General features: G+C 45.0%; 1 protein-coding gene across 2 annotated transcripts in view; it reads left to right on the forward strand.

The window, feature by feature from the left end:
- NPHP1 (nephrocystin 1) overlaps window positions 1–21,560 on the forward strand; it is a 523,503-nt gene that overhangs the window by 344,393 nt on the left and 157,550 nt on the right. For both annotated transcript variants that reach the window (XM_069234711.1, XM_069234712.1), the window contains exon 15: window positions 15,828–15,904. In XM_069234711.1, the coding sequence (XP_069090812.1) occupies window positions 15,828–15,904 (77 nt within the window). The remainder of the gene's footprint in view (window positions 1–15,827; window positions 15,905–21,560) is intronic.

Consider the following 21,560-nt stretch of genomic DNA (forward strand, 5'->3'; position numbering starts at 1 on the left):
TTTCTGGTGCCAGCACATTTGTTTGTTGGGGAAGACTTAGAGGACAGGGAACTTTCAGTGTTGCACACAGTCCGTCCAAACTGAAGGTAAAGAAGCAGGAGGAGGTAGAAGAGTATGATGCAGGGTGTTTTTAACATCAGGAACTCTCAGGAGCACTGTCCATACCCATACCACGAGGAAATGGTCTCTGTACCTGGTTTTCTGATTTCAGACTTAAAATTCATGCTCTCAGACTATAGTAGGTGTTTTCCACCTATGGCACCTTCTTTAAAACATGTATCCACACCGCAAAGTCCCCAACGGTACAACCTTCTACACTCAAAGACCAATATAATTGTCCGAGTCAGTAAGGCACACCCCTCAGGCAGCTCTTCAAGACCCAGCATCTTCTGATAAGAGAGAGGAAGGCGACCTCCACAACAACAACACAGAATGGGATGATTATCTCATACCCACACCATCATCTCCTTCACCTACTCCAGTGGATTCCCCACCTGCGGACATTGAGAGATTTCATCATTTGTTAGAAAGGGTTTCAAAAAGGTTCGCTCTCCCCATGCCCACTAAGCAGACAGACTGTTTCTGCTATGATTTTATGGAGCCATTCTAGAAAAGTGTCAGATCTATGACCATTGTTAGCTACATTTGGGAAAAGCGCCTTAAGCTAATGAAGAATACAGCCACAGTCACTGCTGTTCTTCTGAGTCTGGACAAGAAATACAAGGCTCCTGAAGATGCTCCAGTCTTTCTAATTGGCCATCCAAAACTGGACTCATTGATCACCCAGGCAGCCCAACGTAGATCCAAGAATCCCTCCACTCCAGTCTTTGCGCCCCCGGACAAATAAGGCAGGCACCTGGATAATATTGATAAGCGTTTTTCCTCAATCCTTACTGTCAGGGCTGCAAATTCTCTGGCTGTTCTCAAGAGGTATGAACGACAGCTATGGACTGACATCACTCCATATCTAGATACCAGAAGAGGCCAAACAGAGGGCAAAAAGATCCTACAGGAGGGTGTGGAGTGCACTTTAGCTGAACTGATGGACTGGGCCCTGGATGTTGCCACAATTGCTTTAAGGCAGTTTGCAGGGGCTGCTGTACTTAGGAGGCAAGGCTGGCTCAAAGTGACCTCATTTACACCCGAGATAAAAATCAAGATATTAGATCTCCCATTTGATAAGGAGGCTCTTTTCAGCAAGTCCTTTAAACGATAAAGACAAATACAGACACAGCTAAATCGCTCAGAACCCTCCAGTTTAGGAAGCATTCCTTTCGGGGTGCCTGAGCACGAGGTTTTCCATCATATAGGCGAATATATCAACAATAGCGATATCCCTCATGCTCCTCTACCCCCCAACAATTTTGTCTGCAGTACTCTCAAAAGCAACCACCGCAAGTGGCCTACAACAGGCCCATGCCTAAAGCCAGAGCAGGGCGTCAGGGAAGGGGTGCTACTCGTCGTCAGTGACCATCCACAGGCTCTGGTTACCTTTTTTCCCTCGCCATGCTGGCTAGGAGGAAGAATATCCCATCACATTTAGTGCTGGCAAGGAATAACATCGGACCACTGGGTCCTGCACCATGTTCAATTCGGCCACACCCTAGAATTTGTCCAGAATCCACCACCAAAACCCCCCACAACTCTATTCCAAAGAATCTGCACTGCTCAAATTAGAAGTACTGACCATGCTCAAGAAGGGGGCGATAGAGTTCCTTTTTCACAGCGAAGAAAGGAATGCTATTCCCCCTTTTTCCTGGTCTGCAAAAAGTGGAAGGAGTGACGTCCAATCCTCGACCTCACAGATTTCAACAAATATCTCAAAAAGCTGTCATTCCACAAGGTAACATTACAGAACATTCTCCATCTCCTAAATAACTAAGTTTATTTTTCAGGCCTCGAACTCTAGGATGAGTATTTTCACATCCCCATCCATCCATCCCACAGGAGATTCCTGAGGTTCACACTAGCCGGCTACCACTGCCAGTTCAAAGTTCTTCCTTGTGGCCTGAGGGCAACCTCCTGGATAGTCACGAAGTGGCTTGCACCAGTAGCCACGTTCTTAAGGAAACAAAGGCATCAAGGGTTTCCACATTTAGACAATTGGCTCGTCAAGGCTTATTCCAGGCTAGCAGCGCAGAGAGCAGCAGCAGCATGCATAACCGTGTTCATTGACTTGGGTCTCATGTTAAATGTGAAAAAGTCAGTTCTTCAACCCACAAAGAACATAATCGTCTTGGGAGCAATACTAGACACTACACTCAATAAGGCATCCCACACATCAGAAAGACAACTAAGGCTGATATCATTGGCCTAGTCAATCCAAAGAAAAACGTCTCTTTCAGTGTGCCTCTACAAATCACGATTGGGGATGATGTCATCATGCATTCTCCTAGTTCTGTTCTGACAGCTAAGAATGTGACCCCTCCAAGAGGAACTAGACAGCTAGTGGAAAAAGGCTACAGGCTCTTTAGACAACATTATCAGGGTACCGCTGCCATGATCACAGCCCTATCTTGGTTGACATGGCTACGACACCTGTCAATTGGTCCGTCGGTCCTTAGTTTACCCTCTCCATTGGTCATCAGCACCGATGTTTCCCTGGACAGATGCGGAGCATACCTTTAGGACCTACAAGTCAGCAGCAAATGGAAAAACCTCACTGGCACTACCACATCAATCTGCTCGATCTCAAGGCAGTACATCTGGGCTTGAGGGCTATCTTTCTGAAAATAAAACTCTGCAGTTGTGATATGTACAGACAATACAAAAGCAATGCACATTTTAAACAAAGAAGGCAGCACCATATCACTTCTCCTTTCTCAGGAGTCGAAAAACATCTGGAACTGGTCCATCCTGCACAGGTAGCATCTGCGATCAGAGCACGTTACAGGAAATCAGAATGCAATAGCATACACTCTCAGCAGATTAAAAATATCTTGCCACAAGTGGGTATTGGATCAGGAAACTCTCAATCAAGTCTTCTCATAGTGGGGCAAGCCAAATCTCGACCTATTTGCAACTCCCCAGAACACCAAATGCAGATTCTTTGCAAGCTGGCATAACCATCCGGGATCATAGAGGAATGCATTTTCGATTGCACATGATTGGCACACCATTAAGAAGCACTACTGCTTAGACGCAACGCCTCAAAGTGATGTCACAGTGAGTCAGGCGGTACTAAGACATCTTTTCCAGTAACGGTGAGCTAGCCTCTTCCCACCATCCTTGTATTAGTTCTTCACATTGTTTAACTCTTCTCAAATCCTGTTTGACATACGAGCATATGCATAAACACATCATTAGCAATATACACACTGTTGTTTTTTCCATAAATAGATATTTGTATATAAAATTTATGTCTACATTTGAGATTGTAGTGTGCTTCACTACAGCTGTATACTCTGATTCAAGCTTGTGAATCCATGAAAGTTCTAATAGTGGAGTAAGAAAATAAGTTACTTACCTGTAACTGTAGTTCTCCAGTATTGGTATTGGAATCTTTCATTGATTTACATGAGACCCACCCTCCTCCCCTGGGAAACTCACCTTTCTCTCTTTGCATTTGGTTCACCCGCTCTCGTGCTTTGAAAACTCTAAGGGACTGGAGCTTCTCACAGGAACGTTCTAGAGTACAAACAGTCTGATTGGCTGAAACCTATGTATGGTCTCTTTTTTTAATTGACTAAGATATGCTACAAAAGTGAACTATGGTTAACATTATATTGCTATTGTAGGGTACTGGGGGACTCCCATCTCGACGATGGGTAATGAATCAAGCATCTAAATCTATGAAAGATTCCAAAACTGGAGAACTACAGTTACTGGCAAGTAACTTATTTTCTAGGAGCCTTTTAAAAAGAACAGATAAACGCCCCTCATCCCATTAAGCAAGTGGCCCCAACATTTTGCATTACAGTGATGACTGCCATCAAGGACCATTATTGAAGTAATTTATAATACTACCTCAGATCAGTCTATCCTAAACTATCCTCCTCACATAGCCCACACCTGACTTTATATTCTACATGGAAGCACTTTTAGACCACAGAAAGCATGTATATAGGTTCTGTACTGGTAGCTGTGAGAGTTAGAAAAGCAACTTTGTTGGTGCTTTCATTTTAATTACTGTCTTCTGGTCCGACCCATACACATAGAGTGGGCGCCATATCCCAAATCCTTCTTTAAGAATCTTTATCATGAGAGGGAAGTTAGAACTTAGTCAGATCATTTGTCTACCCGAAATCTCCTATATATGATTTTATCTTTCTCAGTGTTCTTCTGGAAATGTGCTGACTGAACTACCATTTCAGTAACAAACAGATTACAAGAGTAGAATCATTACAGAATAATTATATTTAAATATTACAATTACTAACTATTACATCACATCAACCTTTTTTTTTTTTACAGTGAAAAGTAAGATGTCCATTGCCGTGTGCAGCGTGAGGTTGGGTGTCATGTCGCAATATAAAAGGTGCCATTTTAAATATTGGCTTTTTTCAAAGGGTCAGAATGCCAAAATATAATTTTTTTGGGCCATATTGGCTTTATCAAAGGGTCAGCATATCAACATATATAAGCAGACCTACTGTGGCTGTCACAAAGTCACTAATACCTATAATCAAATGTATATTTAAAAAATTCACACATTACAATGTTTAGTATTTGTAATTGTCACAAAATATTTTCTATAAAGCATTTTAAAAAAACAAAAGAAGCATGTCTTTGAGGCTTCCTTTAACATTCTTCAAGCCACAAATTGCAAAATTGCAGCCATAGAACCAACCACAAGGGGTCCCTGCACTCCAGCTTAAGAGCTAATAGCTCCAGCTTGGAGTGCTGTAAAAGATATGGTAATTTACTCCTGCGGTCATGGATTCAATGACCCAGGAGACTTGCTGTGTTTTTTTAATGTTACTGCGGGGCTGTTGCTTTCCCTGCAGTCCTCCACAACATTAAAAAACAAATGTTGGTGCTGCCCATGCTCGTTTTTGGGACATCACCCAGAAGAAGAGCATTATGGGTTACTCCTTTCATGGAGCAGTTATGTTATGTGGACTTTGTCTAGGTGTTGGAGCAGGCAAGTTGGCATAAGGCTGAAGGTGTTGGGAGTCTAGTAGAAGAGCCAGGACTTCAGCTTCTTGTGGAATTTAAGGAGTGAGGAGGAGGCTCTGATGTGTTGATGGACGTTGTTCTGGGTCTTGGGTATGATGTCGGAGAATGCTAAAGCTCCCATTCCCCTTTTGTGGATGCGAGGGGTGTGTGCGAATGAGAGTGAGACAGAGCACAGGTGTCTGCTTCATTGGTGGACGTGAAGGTGGTTGCTCAGGTATGTTAGTCTTATGTTGTGCACTGACTTCTATACGTGCGTGAGGAGTTTGAATTGGCTGCATTTGTGTATCGGGAGTCAGTCCAGCTCTCTGAGGTGTGGTACAATGCGGCTGTGTCGTGGGAGGTCAAGGATGAGTCTCATTGTGGAGTTCTTCATGGTCTGGAGTCGGTAGCCTTAGTCTAATCTGTTTGTGGTGAGTTAATAGTAATTGTGCGGCCCTGCCACTCATAGATTATTCCTTTTAATATAGGGTTTTTTTTTTAGTGTCCCGGTCACACCCAGGACACCCACAGTTTATATTAAGTTAGAGGCCGCGGGGAGCCACAAGGTCCCCACTGGCTCCCCAGCCATCACCCATAATTGGTGCCAGTGGAGGATGGTTAATATTTGAAAGTGGATGCCTACCTGACGCACCCACAACAAGACAAATTGTTGGGTGCCGCAGGAAGGTCCCCAGGGCCCCTGCCAGTTCCCCAGCCAACACCCAGAGTATGTCCCACCAGGAGCCCTCTATTATTTGAAAGTGGGGGCCCTGGCCACAACAAGGGAAATGATTGGGGGCCACAAGGAAATCTCCAAAGCCCTGCTAATTCCCCAGTCAGCGCCCATAGCGGTTGAAGATGGAGCTGGATATTATTTGCAAGTTGGTGACCACTAGGGGCACCCACAGCAACGGAAATCATTGAGGGATGCCGGGATGGAACCTTCATGGCCCCTGCTGGCTCCACATTGTGGGTGCCAGCGGGAGCCAGCTCCATTCCTCAGCTTATTTTTGTGCTCCCACAGGGAGGGAACAAAGTTATGATCCCAGCCCAAGAGAGCGTGGAGAGAGAATAAAGTTTACATTCCTTGCCCCCACACTGCTGGACAGGGAACGCAGCAGTGTTCCAGGGGATGAGGTCCCCAGGAATCTGCTTTGATTTGGCCTGGGAATGCACACCCCATTCCAATAGCTAAAAAAAAAAGAAATAGCATTTGCAATGCAATGGCTTGTAAATTCCTAATTGGACCTTTTTTGGCACTTAAATTGAAAATGGAAAGTAAAACAGTTGACATAAGTGAGCCGATTCAAAACTCCAAGGCCGCCATGAGCATGAGCGCGAAGGTGAGAGACAAAAGGAAAAAGAAGTTTGCTTGCAGTCAAACGTATCAGCAAATGTGCAATTATCCAAGTAACAGGGTCGGTGTCCAAGGCGGTAACCAAACCGCCCCAAGGAGGGATAAATGTAAAGCATTTACCAATGATAACAAATGATTTCTGAAAGGCAAGCACACAAACGTGTGATAGTGATGGGCGTGCGGTTAGTGTGGTTAAAAGCCCACAGATAGATTACAACAGGTCAGAGCGCTTGTGTTCTCGACCTAAAAATGGCCCCAAAGGTTCGGGTACCTGGGGCCTTTAAGAGGTTCAGGAAGTAGGGCTGCATGCTCTTTCCAGTTAATTAAAAACCAAATGCCCTGGGGGATGGGGTCAAGAAGACCACTGAGGGGTTGCCGACCCCCTGTGATTTGGCCTACTAAAAGGGACTTATTTTTAAAAAAGCCTTTTTTTGTTTTTAAGCAGCTGTAGAACCACAGAGGATTTCTCTTAAAAAAATATATACTTTTTTGGCCCCGGGATACCCCACTCTCTCCACCAGGCGTCAAGGGGCAGAGTATAGTCCACCTGTGTGTTTTTTTTATTTTTATTTTTATTTTTATTTTTTACTTTTTTAGGTCCGCAATCACGCACCCTTCAGGCTGGGCATTTTGACACATTATCCACTGGTCCACATTGTGTCAATGCCAGGTCCAGGCCCACCTGCATTTGCTATTAGGACCTTATTTATGAAATCAAGACAACTGTTCACATGCTTCATCTCAAAGTGAATGTTGTAATTGTTTTATGGGACCCAGAGAAATATATAAAACACCACTCAGTACCACTCTACTGTGAGATAATCCTCGGGTCCACTGCTCAGTAACAGTTCTCCCGGCCTTAATGTTTCTTTAAATGAACAGTTCCTGATTTGCCAAATCTCTCTTGTCTTTAGTTTTTTCAAGGTAAATTCACATTCGAGCCGGTCACCAAGGGCTGTCATTTTGTAGTGAGAATTGCAGATCTCGAGTTGTCGCTGTAGCACAAGGAGCCAGTCATCACCAGAGCTTCACATTGGTGGTTGTGTTGTCAGGCAGATTCTCAGTGCGAAGGGGACCGTTTGCCATCCCACAGAGCCCTAACGTCACGATTGCACCTTTTCTTTTTGGGAGGAGCTCAGACTGATATCATCCAAGGGTCCAGGACCAGGGAGGCATCTTTTGGGTATCTGAAACTCTCTCCAGCAAAGGCCAGCAGGTCCAGTTGCAGGGGGGCCTCACAGATCTTGTTGTGCCCCCCATATAGCTCATAAACGAGTCACTCATGTTATTATGGGAGGCGGATCCAGTCTTCTTTCTCTGGGAGTCAAGGTAGTTCTCAAGCATCAAAACAGCCCTTTGAGAGTAGTAGCAGGAGAGCATGGTAGTCCTTTTTTAATTTCCACAGGTCCAGGAGTGTACAGATGAATGGCTCTAGAGGTCCAATATTTATACTTGATGTCAACCTTTGAGTGTTGGGAACATCCTGTCCTACGCCCACAAAGTGTTATGGAAAGTTCTTCCTGTAGGAAGCTGGCCTGTTGTGTGGTAGGTACCTAAGGTACTTACACCTTAACCAGGTATCCCCTATTAGTGAAATGTAGGCAGTGACTAGAAGCCAGGCTCTCTAGAGGTAGCTGTGAATGATCAGCCAAGCCCATGCAATACCACTGTAGTCACACAGCACTTACACACATGAAAGAATACACTCAGTGTTACAAAATAAAGGTAGTTTATTATCGTAACACAACACCAAAATAACTATAGAGGCAATACTCCCTTAGGAGGTAAGTAATACACAAGATATATACACTAGTTGTCAGAAATAGGCATAAGAAGAGTTAGAAACGAAAAGATGTCACCTGCATGGCCACTCAGATTCTCCCAGAGTTCCCTGCCAACCTTGGATTCAAGATGGTAGAACCCAGGGATCCTCGGGAGGTGCTCTGGGCACCACCCCTGGGGTGGTGATAGTGAGGGGAATGATCACTCCCCTTTTCATTGTCCAGTTTCGCGCCAGAGCAGGGTCTGGAGGTCCATGAACCAGTGTAGACTGGTTTATACACGGAGGGCACCAAATGTTCCCTTAAAAGCATACCAGGGGCTTGGGGAGGCTACTCCTTCCAAGCCATGTAATGTCGTGTAGGTTCTCATTATCCTAATGAGATTACTGGATTCGGGCGGCAGAATCACCTGTACTGCGGGACTGAGTCTGATCCCGCACCATGTGACACCTGTCGGCCTAATCCGGATTTTTCTGGCTAACTAGCAGTGCCTCATCTCCACCCGAGACAGAGATGATTGGGGCACTGGGTGCATGACATACATGACTCCTCAGGGGAATCATGGTCACTCAGTTCTCATCTGTTTCTCTCAGTTACATTAGTCTCATGTATGCAAGGACAATCAGAGACAGAGTAAAATTCAATAAGGTTTTATTGAAGTAACTGCATCTTAGATAATAAAGCATGTATTGCAATAACTAGGACGATGAAGCACAATAAGATTAAAATTGTGACAAGGAAAGTAAAACACAAGAATAACGCTACCATACTGTCACTAAGGTTTGTAGGAATAGCTCCTACCTAAGCTATGTTAGATCGCAGGAAGGGATCATCCCTCATATCTGAGAAAAAAGTCCTGTAGTCTACATAAGCAGCTGCTGCGAAGCAATCAGCAGTCAGCATACAGTCGTGGTCATCTGGCTGGAATCTCCCTCTGACGTACATGGGTTAAAGTAGTGTTTTTAGAATAAAACATCTGATGTTCCAAGAAAGGATCACCACGTAAGAGTGTGTATGTTTCTGTGAACATTGGAGACAAAGCGTACCACTTTTGCCGGCAACCTATCTTACTGCAGTCTTGAGAAAAGCACAGAGTGAAAGAAATGTCTTATTTAAGAATGCAGTGCTGACCAAGGCAAAGAACAGCTAGACAGAGAAAATAAAACGACCTCAAATGTGGCTAATGTTAAAATAATAGAACAAAGCTAAGATAAAATATATCTAGGTTAAAGTGCACAGCGGCAGGCCTAGTTTGCTAAAATAACGTGTATAAAACTATAGCTAAAAATGGCTACACAACAGTAACACCTGTTTCCAAAGGGAGAGGGTGTAACACCCCTCTTCCAAAGAAAATCCTTTGTTCTGCCTTCCTGGGCTTGAGCTGCTCAAGCAACAGAAAGGCAAAAACCTGTCTGTGAGGTGGCAGCAGCTGGGGCTGCCTGGAAACCTCAGAAGGCTGTGAAAGGAGCCCCCAGAGTGCATGGAATCATACAACCAATACTTGCAAAAGTATTGGTGTATGATTCCAACAAGTTTGATACCAAACATGCCTATGTTGGGAGTTACCATTATGTAGCTGGACATAGGTAGTGAGTGACCTATGTCCAGTACATGTGTACAATGGAGTCCCCACACTCACAAACTCCAGGAAAGTGGGCCTGGAGTTTGTGGGGGCACCTCTGCTAGTGAAGAGGTGCCCTCATACACAGGTACATGCACTCTGCCCTCTGGTCTGTGACCTGTTGCAGTGACCAATAGTGAACCGGGTGCATGCACCCAGTTCACACAGACTGCAATGGCAGGCCTGCAGAACCCTTTGCATGGGCTCCATATGGGTGGCAGAATAACTGGCAAGTGTCAGGTTCATTGTGTTGGAGGTAAGCTTTTTGAAATGTAAGTGGGCATGACACAGCTCTGCCTCTAGCCATCCTGGCTTATCTTGTCCACACCTAGAAGAGGAATACACAAACCCAAACAGCAGAGACATTCACAGTCATGTGACTTAGGACACTGGCAAATGACACAAATGTTTAGGACAATAAATTGCAACTTTCTAAATGTGGCATTTTCACAATTGTGACTTAAATCCAACTTCTCCATTAAAAATTATTTTAAATTGCAAATTGAGAATAAACATGACATCTCTACCGGCTCCCAGTCCAAAATTAGCACTTATTAAATGTAATAAGGTAACCTAGTGCTAGGAGAGATAGTCCTTACAGAAGGAAAAACGACCTTAGAGGTAAGTCACCACCAGGACATGTAAAACTTAAACCCACATATCCTACTTTTTAAATACAGGGGGTCCCATATTATGATCCTTTAATGCTAACCTGAGAGGTGACCTATATGCATTACAAAGGAAGGTTTAGGCTTGGCAAAAGGATTATTTTTCCAGGTCAAGAGGGCAGTTTAAAACTACAGTGGTAGGCCTGAGATATGTTTTAAAAGGCCACTTTAATGAATGGCACAATGAGTGCTGCAAGCCTGCTAGTAGCATTTAATTTCCATGATTTGGGTATATGTAGTATCATTTACTAGGAACTTACAAGTAAATTAAATGTGGCAATTACGTGTAGGCCATTTTTACCATGTTTGAAGGAGAGAGCACAAGGACTTTTCCACTGGTTAGCAGGAAAAAAGCACACACAGAGCCCTAATGTATTTTACAAGGAACAAGGGTCCCTTATCCACAGTTATGTAATTTGTGGATTGCACAGAGTTATAATAAAGTCTATATGCATAGTATCAGAGTGAAATAATATTTATTAATAAAGTTCATGAAAAAAATAACGGAACAGGAACATACATATAAATAGTCCTGACCCCTGCCTCAGTGCTCTCCCACGCTCTCTCTGCCTTGCTCCTCACGCCTGCTGCCCAGCTGCAGCACACGAGACCGCCGGTTTCATCCCGCAGTCTACCTGGACTGACTCACCGCCTTGTGTAATTGCTATAATTACTGTCACAGTAAGTGTTTTTTGTAAAGTGTAATTATAGTCTTGTTTTTCTGGATCCTTAGTTTCCCCGATCTGTTTTGACTCCATGCTGTGCCGTTGTTACCTTTACTTTGTCCATTTTTCCTGCTGTTCCCCCCAACCCCTGCTGGTAGGAACCTGCTGCGCAACTGCGCAGTGGGCACACTCAGCAGGTGCGCCACCAGTGCACCAAAGGCAAGCCCATCCGCGCCTGGACTGCGTCCAGCACCAGAAACCCTGGCCCCATTCACCCCCCACAGATCATCCTATGCTGATCTTTGTGCTCACAACCCCGGATGCAAAACCACTGCTGCCTCACAACATCCCGCTACACAGCAGGACCATTCACCTGCACTCATTGCCGATACTCCTCTATCCCAGGACTGACCTCCATCACTGCCACCAACACCTCGCCATCCTTGCTGAGTGAGATGGCCTCGGAACAACTCAGGTGCTTCCTGTGCAACACCAGATTGCTCTGCAAACATGCAGCTCCCCCCTTACCATTGACATAACCTTCGTCACAGAGACCTGGCTCACCCCGGTCTCGGCCCTTGACATTGCCGGGGCAACATTCCCCGGCTACAAAATGAAACACTGCACCAACAGGCATGGAGGCGGCATAGCCATCATACACAGGAAATCAATCCCCTGCACCATCACCAATGAAGAAACCACACCCATCATGGAACATGAACTTCCAGCTTCACGCCGAAGACACCGTCGCATACAGACCACCAGGACCAAGAACCAGCCTCAGTGATGCCACCACTGAATTTATCACCCTGCTCGCCATTGAATCCAAACACTACATCTTCCTGAAAGACCTCAACTACCACTTGGACGACCTCACAACACCAACTCCACCAACCTACTGGAAAGACTGGACAACATTGGCCTCAAACAGCTGGTCACAAGTCTCACACACAAAGAAGGACACATGCTGGACTCCATCTTCACGTCCAGCAACAGAATCAGCTACAGCCACGCCATGGAACTCACCTGGTCAGACTACTACATCGTACACTTCAACTTTGCTGGTCCCCACCCCACCACCCAGCGCCCCCTTCCATGTCTGGACCAAGGTCACTCAGCAACAATAGACTGATGTACTCAGCACTTCACAGCCCACGTCACCACCAACTTGGGTCAGGCAGTAGAGAACTTTAATGACTGGATCATCAGTGCTGCTGAGCTGGTTACCCCCGACAAACCCAGCCAAGACCTATATAACCACCGAAAATGCTAGCTGGTACACCCCAGAACTCAACAAATCAAAACAAAGGTGCAAACAATTGGACAGAAGATGGCGCACCAGCAAGAACCACACTGCCCAAGCTAATTTCAAAACAGCCCTCAACGACTACCACCATCAGATCAAAGCTGTAAAAAAGAGGCCCTGACCTGCAGGATCGAGAACATCGCCAACCAAACCACAGAACTCTTCACCATTGTCAGAGAGTTTGCCTGCCCATTAGCCATCGGAAATTCCACCCCCCCCTTGCAAGTACTCTGTAATACTGTTGCCGCCCGCTTCCACAAGATAGAAACCATCTACAGTAACTTCGATCCCCAACCCACCAACCTCCCCAGCATCCCTTCAACCTCCCCCGTTGACCACCTGCTCACCACCTGGGGACAATTCAACACACTGAACACAATCACACTCATGAGCTCCATCCACTCTGGAGCACCCACCGACCCCTGCCCTCATAGGATCTTCAATCTTGGAAGAAACAAGATTCCCCTCCTCCCCCTTCACCTCACAGGTCAAGCACACGATCAGCGGCATCCCTCAAGGCTCCACCCTAAGCTCAACACTCTTCAATGTCTACATAACACCACTTGCACACATTCTGAGATCGCACATCAAGATCATCTCCTACACTGATGACACACAGCTCATCCTCTCGCTCTCAACAGACCCCCACCAAGACGAAGTCCATATTCCACAACTGTTTGAAGAACATGTCCGATTGGATGAAGGGCAACTGCCTGAAGCTCTACATGGACAAAACAGAGGTTCTGATCTTCAGTAGACACTCAACCTTTTGGAACGACTCCTGGTGGCCAGCAGAGCTCGGACCCTCCCCCACACCAAAAGATCACACCCACAACCTCGGCATCATTCTCGACAGCAAACTCTCCAGAAACACCAGATCAACGCCGTTTCCTTAGCCTGCTTCCACATGTTCCCAATGCTCAGCAAGGTCTTTAAGTGACTCCCCATTGGCACGAGGAAGACAGTGACACAAGCCCTCATCTCCAGCTGACTGAACTACGGCAATGCACTCCACGCAGGCACCACCACTGAAGTCATGCAAAGATTCCAGCCAATCCGGAACACTGTTGCCAGACGTATCCTCAACCTGCCCAAGAGAACCCACATCACCCAGCACCTACAGCACTTCCATTGGCTTCCGATCCAGAAAAGATGCCACTTCAAGGCCTCCATAACCAAGGACCAGCTTACCTGAACCACCACCTTCACCTACACCATCAGAGCAGAAACCACTGCTCGCCCTTGCAAAGATACCATGCGTACCCTGCTGCCCCGGCGGAGGATGCTCCTTCTCCCACCTCACCACCAAAGCCTGGAACACCCTTACCCTCTACCACCGCACCGCACCCTTGCTGACCCACTTCTGAAAGGGACTGAAAACCTGGCTTTTTGAATAAACATTTGCAGCAAGCACCCGTATACCCACTTGGGGGACAAGCCGCGCTATACAAATAACACCTGATTGATTGATTGATTGACTGGCAGTATGCTGGCTGCAGCTGCTTTGGCGGTCTCTGAAAAAGACTGCTGAAGTCATAATGAGGGCCTAAGTGTTCTTTGTTTATTTTGCCTTTTGGGGTTAGTGATACATCACAAGGACAATACCAAGCTCTCTTCATTGAACATTTCACAGGTTTACGGGGGTAACCTCTAGCAATCAATTTTTGAGAGAGTTTTGGCTTCCAGAAAATTCTTCCTTGAAAAAGCAATTCCTTCTAATGCGAAGCAGCGAGAATAGGGGACCGAGTCTCGCAGTGTCCTGGGGTGATGACTTGTATATGATAAAAGAGTGTTTCTTTCTGTCGGTTTGTGGTACAATGATGTATATAGTTCACCTTCTGATGTTTTTATCAATAGACCCAGAAAGGAAACCAGTGATCTACTGTGTGTCAAGGTAAATATTAGCCCACTACAATTAGTATTGGTCCATTCAGAAAACTCAATCACCTTTTCTGTGGAGCCACGCCAAATCATAAAGATATCATCTGTATATCGTTTCCATACAATGATGTGGTTTTGGAATGGACTGATGTCAGAGAGAACTTTGTTAGATTCCAGGTTATCCTTGAAAAGTATTGAAAAATGTGGGGCAAAACAGCCCCCATTGATGTACTTTTCACCTGTTGGTAATACTGGCCATCAAAATAGAAAAATGTTCTTGTGAGGCATTAATCAAGAAGTCCAAAAAATGAAAGAAGTGGGACAGAGTGGGGACAAAACCGTCTATGGAGTACCATTTCAATGACTGCAATGCCATCCTTTTATTGAATGGTAGTATAAAGGGATTCAACGTCGAAAGTACAGAGAAGACTGATGTTGGTATCAAAAGGAAGATAGTCTGGCTTGTTGATCATATTCATGCTATCCCTCACATAGCACGGGGTCGCTGGTACAAAATCCCTAATTTAAAAAAAAAAAGCCAACTTAACGGTCCAGTGGTCCAAGAATAGAACTACAGTCTGATATAATTGGCCATCCAGGAGATAATTCTTCATTCTTATGTACTATGGGAAGGGTGTAAATTACGGGCGTCCTTGGAAATGCAGGATTCAAAAATAGAAACTCGTTTTGATTAAGAAACCCCTCTGTCTTTCCTCTTCAAGTAATGTTACGAATCAAACTCTGAATGTCTTTGGTAGGGTCCGAGTCCAAATAACGTAATGATGATTGTTAGCCAACTGGGTATAAATTTCAGTTTTATGGAAGTCCATATCCTGGATGACAACATCCCATCCCCCTTTATCAACTGGCTTAATCACTAAGGATGCATTGAGTTTGAGATTGGTGTTTTTTTACGCAAAGGACAGAACAGACACTAAATGCATTCATACTGACTATAGATTTGCTGTTTTTATTATTACCATCACACATGTTCACCTACATTGACTACAGCCTGTTCTGTGTGACTCACCTACACTGCACTGTTACCTCAGTCCAAATGGTTAGCCCTTTTCACACAGATGCCTTCCGATTGTATGGTGATTCATGCAATGCTATTTGCAAAATACCTATGGCAAGAGCAAATGATTTGTGATTAATAAACTTTATTTAAATACATTTTATGTAAGTTACTTTAAAACTGTTATTAATCAAAAGCTTCGATGAAGAAGTAAGCTTGTGGGACATATCTGAATAACTGATGTGTGACAAAGTGTTATGTTGTAAATTCGGTCCACTTCAGTAAATTATCTGCTTGGCCAGAGCTGCATCCAAAGCCAGCAATTTTTTGCAGCAAATAGTTTTTAGTTCTATTAAAGTACTGTATACTCTGAAGCATACTTTTTTTTTACTATAGTTAAAGTTGACAAAAAGGCCTGTCATTTTTTTTTTAGGACCTATGAACTTCCTTTGAATGGCGGTACACCATACGAGAGCGGTGTTGAAGTGGATCCAACAATCTCAAGACGAGGTAGTTTAAAAAAAAAAAAAATGATTGAAATGTGTACTCTAGAGCAGTGGTTCCCAACCGTTTGACCTCTGTGGACCCCCACTTTATCAGTACTACAACCCATGGACCCCAATGAATCATTACTGGAATCAGGGGATCCCCCACTGAGTCATAACTGAAAGCTGGGGACCTAATCTTTTAAAATTATTACATTTTCTAAGCAGTCATGGACCCCTTGAGAAGGCTTTGCGGACCCCCAGGAGTCCCCAGACCACAGGTTGAGAACCACTGCTCTAGTAGAGCAGTTAAAAAAAATTAAGAAGCATGTTAAACAACGCTGTTTAATGTCCTTTGTCTTTATTTTACTTGAGTTTAGGAGTAACAATTTGCCATGCAGTGCTAGAAAGTGAGATGAACAGCGTATATCAGGATGTGTGTTAAGTACTCTAAGACATTCCAAGTTGTGCTTTATATAGTGTTACTGCACACCTTGGGAATGCTATTGACTAATTGCCATCATAACCCTGAAAGTATGATGAAATCCTTTATTACATGTCACATAGAATTTTTACTGTCCTTAAGAATCCCAGAGAATACATGGTTAGGATGCGAGGGTGTTGAGTCACAACGCCTGTTCAAGACCAGGCAAATGGGTGAATATTATGTCACTAACGATGTGATTAATGCAATATATTATGTGCTTCATTAATTACTAGTTTACTACAACCCTTGTAGTTTTCAGTTTTTGTCATGGGCCTAATGCCACAGTGTTAAATTAGATACCAACAGCCTCATCATGAGTTTAGAGGTCTGTGGACCTCCACGGTAGCGGTGGCGGTCCAGCCACTGCCAACTTTGGCCAGATTACGAGTTTGGCAGTAGGACCGCCAGGCGGCACTGCCGTAGTCCGTGTGGCGGGGACCATGGCTGTTGTGACTCCGGTGGCCAATGTTGGAGATTCCAGCATTGGGATCACCGTGGCCATTACGACCTGCAGGACCGACAGTCTTTCAATGGCAATGGAAAGCTTGGTGGTCAGGCAGGTAAAGGGCCCAAATCAGGGGTGAGGGGGTAAGACGGAGGCCAATGTGGGCCCCCAAGAACATTTTGGATTCAGGGGCGCACTGTGTCCCATGCACAACGTGGTGCATGGGCACATTCCACCAGTCATGCCGACAGGTAGGGATACATGGCCAGTGTAAGCTCCATTATCCTGCCCCCTGCCTTCCCCCGCCAGTCACACTAGCCCCATGGGGAACTCGTAATCCGGCGGTCTTGGGACCATCGACTTGGCGCCAGTCGAAAAACCACCAATATGGCAGTTTGGCGGTCCGACCTATAAACTTGTAATGAGGCAGCAAGCCATTTTTTTCTCTATTGTGCTGGAATTTTTCTTTAGTTGGCACTACAGCAATGAGAATGCTGAATATTCAGAGTTTAATATACATATATACATTAACAGTTTCTAGAAAGGCACTTGTGCTTCGTCATACTTGAGCAAAGTCACATTTTAGATGGATTTCACAGGTAGTTTATTTTGATGACGTCACTGGCAGAGATAATCCTAATTAAATGAATAATAGCACAAGGTGTAAAACAGACCATTGAGAACGAAAATATATATTTTTTAATGGATACTGCCAGCTATGCATTGACCATACTCTCCTTCCCTACCAGCTGCTAGTAATCTGCTTTATAGCAACCTACCCAGAACCTGTGTTTTTAATGGTGCAGTTTTAAAATTTAATATTAAAGTCTACATGGGCATTGTCTTGTATCTCATGGCTTTTCCTTATCTCAGCGACACTTTTAAGCAATTTATGCCTGGTGGTTAGGATTTTATTTTTTAGTAACTTTGTTACGTTTGGCTACACATATCCCTAGCTGTCTGGCACGTCTTTCTGACGTATACTTCTAACTGCAGATTCCTGACCTTTAGAATAAATAATCTCAAACGCCAAAATGGATCAAGAAATTTCTCCCACATGCCATTAGATGGTGCGGTCGGACTCCGTAACAGTCTTGTTTCGCCTTGCAGGTGAGAGTGAGGGATTTGCGGGCATTTCACTGCAGGACAAACACCAACACATACTGGGTGCTGGTGTTTGCCCTCAGTGATTGTTATTTTTGTTTATTTTTATGGAGGTGCTTCATCTCGTTTCTTTGCTGCCCTACCCACTATGCTGACAGGCATTTCACCACCTACAGCTGCAGTGCTGTTTAATTAAGTGTTGCAGGGCAGGCGGTGACATGTCCGGCGGCATAATTGATGTGGGCTACATCCACATACTATGGTGAGGCAACACATTTGGGCATAAAGCTCTGCGCTAATATTAGTTTATTTTTTTCTGCACTCTTTGATGTGGATCAGGAAAACATTGTCTATTCTCCTGGCACCAGAAAGACTGAAGACAGTCTGCAGGGGAACACAGTCAGCCTATTCAGCCTTTACACACATGCCTTTTAAGAGATGGGCAGCAGTATCTTTCCGGCTCTCCTGGGGGACCCAGGGCAACATTTGCCGGAACAATTCAGGACGCACAAGATGCTGACAAATATGTACTAAGTGCTAGCCTTGACACAAAGTCTGTGTGAGCCAAGCCACAGGTATCCGTGTTGTGCTCAGACATTATGCCAGTTTGCCTACTGTATTTTTCAGCCAATGTCAAGACATGTCTAATGTACATGCCCTTTGATGGATCCAAGATCTTTTGGGGAGAAGGCTGACTCAGCATTGGAATGCTTAAATGACAGCTACATTACGGCCCGCTCCCTAGGTTTTTCTCACCTGTCTGTCAGTTTCACTAGCATTACAGAAAGTTGAGAGGCTACATGAGCGGTGTGGCCTATCCACAAAAGGAGCCCTTGCAGCCAGTACAGCAGAGCGGCTCTAAAAGACTTGCTGGTGTCCAAGGCTACAGGTGAGTCTTCCATCTGCTGCAGACTAATTGCTGTATGCCTCACCTGCTGCTATGTGTTTGTGCATGGCAATGCTGAACTAGTTGTCTACCACTTTACGCTCACACCTCCCAACCATTGAATGACTCATTGGCGCATGAGGAGAAGAGGCGCCTGAGGATCATTTGCCGCCAAGGGGCAATGAGGGTAGCATCTGGGTCGCAGGCTGTAAGTCGTGTCTGAGCTAGTGCAGGCGTGGGGCCAGTCGGGAACTGGAATAGTGCGACATCCCAGCACGCAGTGGCAGGATAGTGGCAACATAGCGGACCTGGAGGTAATTGACCCCCACGGCGACTACAGCACACCCACTCTGCTGCAGCTGACGCTGCCAATGCCACTCATGTTGCAGCTGCTCCTGAAGCCCTGACTCCCTGAAGCAAGCCTAGAAGCAAGCCTTGAAGCCCTGTTGCAAGCTGTGCAAGCTCCTGGAGTGAATCACAGTTGCGAAGGAGCGGAGATAGAGGTGAGAGGGAGAGAGAGAAGAGAGGTGGGAGGTGATGTTGCTGTGCTGCTGTCCCTGGCTTGTACCTGTGGCTCCAAGTGCCTTGGGCTCTCTTCTACCTGCCTGTTCCTCCTCATAGTCCTCTAGGGCTCATTTGGGGACTTGTCAGGTGACTACTGGAGTGCCTTCAGAGGGTGAGTACAGTGGCTGAAGCTAGCCACTGCTGAGAGTGTGCCCCAGAAACCTGCCGAAGCGGCACCAGTTAAAGGGGTGGGTATTTTATGCCAAAATTATAAAACAATAAAGCTCAACAAGTCCCCTATAAAAAGGATTGTGGTTGTGCAGAGCTAGTCTATATTCTAGCACCTAAGAGTCCTATATTCAAGAACCCAGCAGGCCTAAAAGCATGCAGGTACCATGATGCAGTCAGGCTGCGAGAGGGTCCCGAACATATTATCCTCTTCCAACGGGCAACAGTGTGAAAGCCATATCAGCATGGGAAGCCCAGCCGCCCATTTCACCTACAGCACACTTGTTTTAGAGGTCAACAAAAGTTCCAGAAAAATGTGACTTCTAATTACTTGAACTCTCTCCCAGATCCAGTTTCACCAACAAAAAGCATCAGCAGTCTCTCACAAGCTATCAACCCAAATCTAGGTCCTAAGGAGGACTTCCCGAACCCAGTGCATAAGAATGATTCAGAGGAAAGCAAAGAATTTTCCTGGAGCCCGGCCAGTGTCCTGGAACTTCTGACATTGGGCCTCCTGTCGCCGCATCCCTCCCCAGAACAAAAGACTCCGCAGTCATCTTCTAGATTGTTACTGATACATGGAGCCCCAGTCCCAATGGAAGTAATAGTAGAAATCAAGAAAGGGCAATGTAATCTGGACACTAATTGTATAGGCCATCAAGATCTTGATTCCTCGAAATTCCAACAAGCGAGGCCAGGTCCCGAAGGGACCCCATTATTAACTCTCCAAAAGATTCCAAAAGTTCAGGAGGAGCTACCAGTGGGCACTTCCCCAATGCATAGTTTACTGTACCACATGGTTCTACTGCTCCAGTGAACCCAAGGATAATCTGGGACATTTTGCTTAGAATATCTCAACTGACCCTTGATGCCCAACAAACCAATCTAATAAAATGGACGTGCAAGTGGACTTACTGAATCTAATGGCTACCTCTGTTTCTGGAATTAATCAGAAGTTGGCTGAGCTAAATAATTTGATCACTCGTGCTCAAGCGCATGCAGTTGCAACCATTATAGACTGTTTCTATGATCCGATGGTCAATAAACTAGCGACCATTCCTGAGGCTTTAACTTCACTTATAGAATATCTCAGAATAACTCTTAAATCTCATGGGCACAGCAGTGATCAGCAACTGAATATGCTTAACTACCCTTTTCAGTGACGGATGGGGAGAGACTTGAAGAGAACGAAGGGTACTTGATAAAAGATTTGCTTCCTCAAATAACATCCTCATCGGCGGCCAAGGCCCTTTCAGATCTAGTATTTGACACACATTGTCCTGAGGATGGGTGTGAATTGCAAACTTCTCTTCCAGTGTCATCAGAGCCTATATGCTTGGGAAAACTCAGAAAAAAACTATGCAAAGCAAGAAATAAAAAAAGAGTAAACCAAGTAAAGCTCCCTGGTATAACTGTAGCCAAGCCAGAAGGTAATGTACCTACAAAGGTACATGATGGGGAATCATTAAAAACTAACCACCATACCTCCCCGAAAAGGTTAAACGTTTTCTACTTTTTTTATCTTAATATTTGATGTACCAACTGGGGGAAAGCCTTCTGCAGAATCTCTCACTCCTGAAGGAGCAACCGCCAGTCAGCTATTAAAGAAAGACCTCAGGAAGCAGAGGGACACGACTAATCTACATCTTGCAAATCCATTTAATAATACTTTTAACACTGAACTCTTAAACCTCAGTGTTAGAAATGGGGTGTCTAGTTGGCAGGCCTATGCACCCTTGTCCAAGTAAGGACCACAATCCTAGTCAGAGTAAGTCACAACACAACCCCAAATATCATGTGCTCACCCTCTGGTAGCTTGACACAGATCAGGCAGGCTTATACTAGAAGGCAATGTGTACAGTATTTCTGCAATAACTCATACAGACACCACAAAAATACACCACACAGGTTTAGAAAAATACAAATATTTTTCTGAATAAAATAAGGTAAAAAACAATGAAAATCCAATGTACACAAGCTGCATTTGCTTTCCGAATATAACCACACCTCAGCATTACTTCCTTCCA

This window comes from Pleurodeles waltl, chromosome 5 (assembly GCF_031143425.1).
Source record: "Pleurodeles waltl isolate 20211129_DDA chromosome 5, aPleWal1.hap1.20221129, whole genome shotgun sequence".
Classification (NCBI taxonomy): Eukaryota; Metazoa; Chordata; class Amphibia; order Caudata; family Salamandridae; genus Pleurodeles; species Pleurodeles waltl.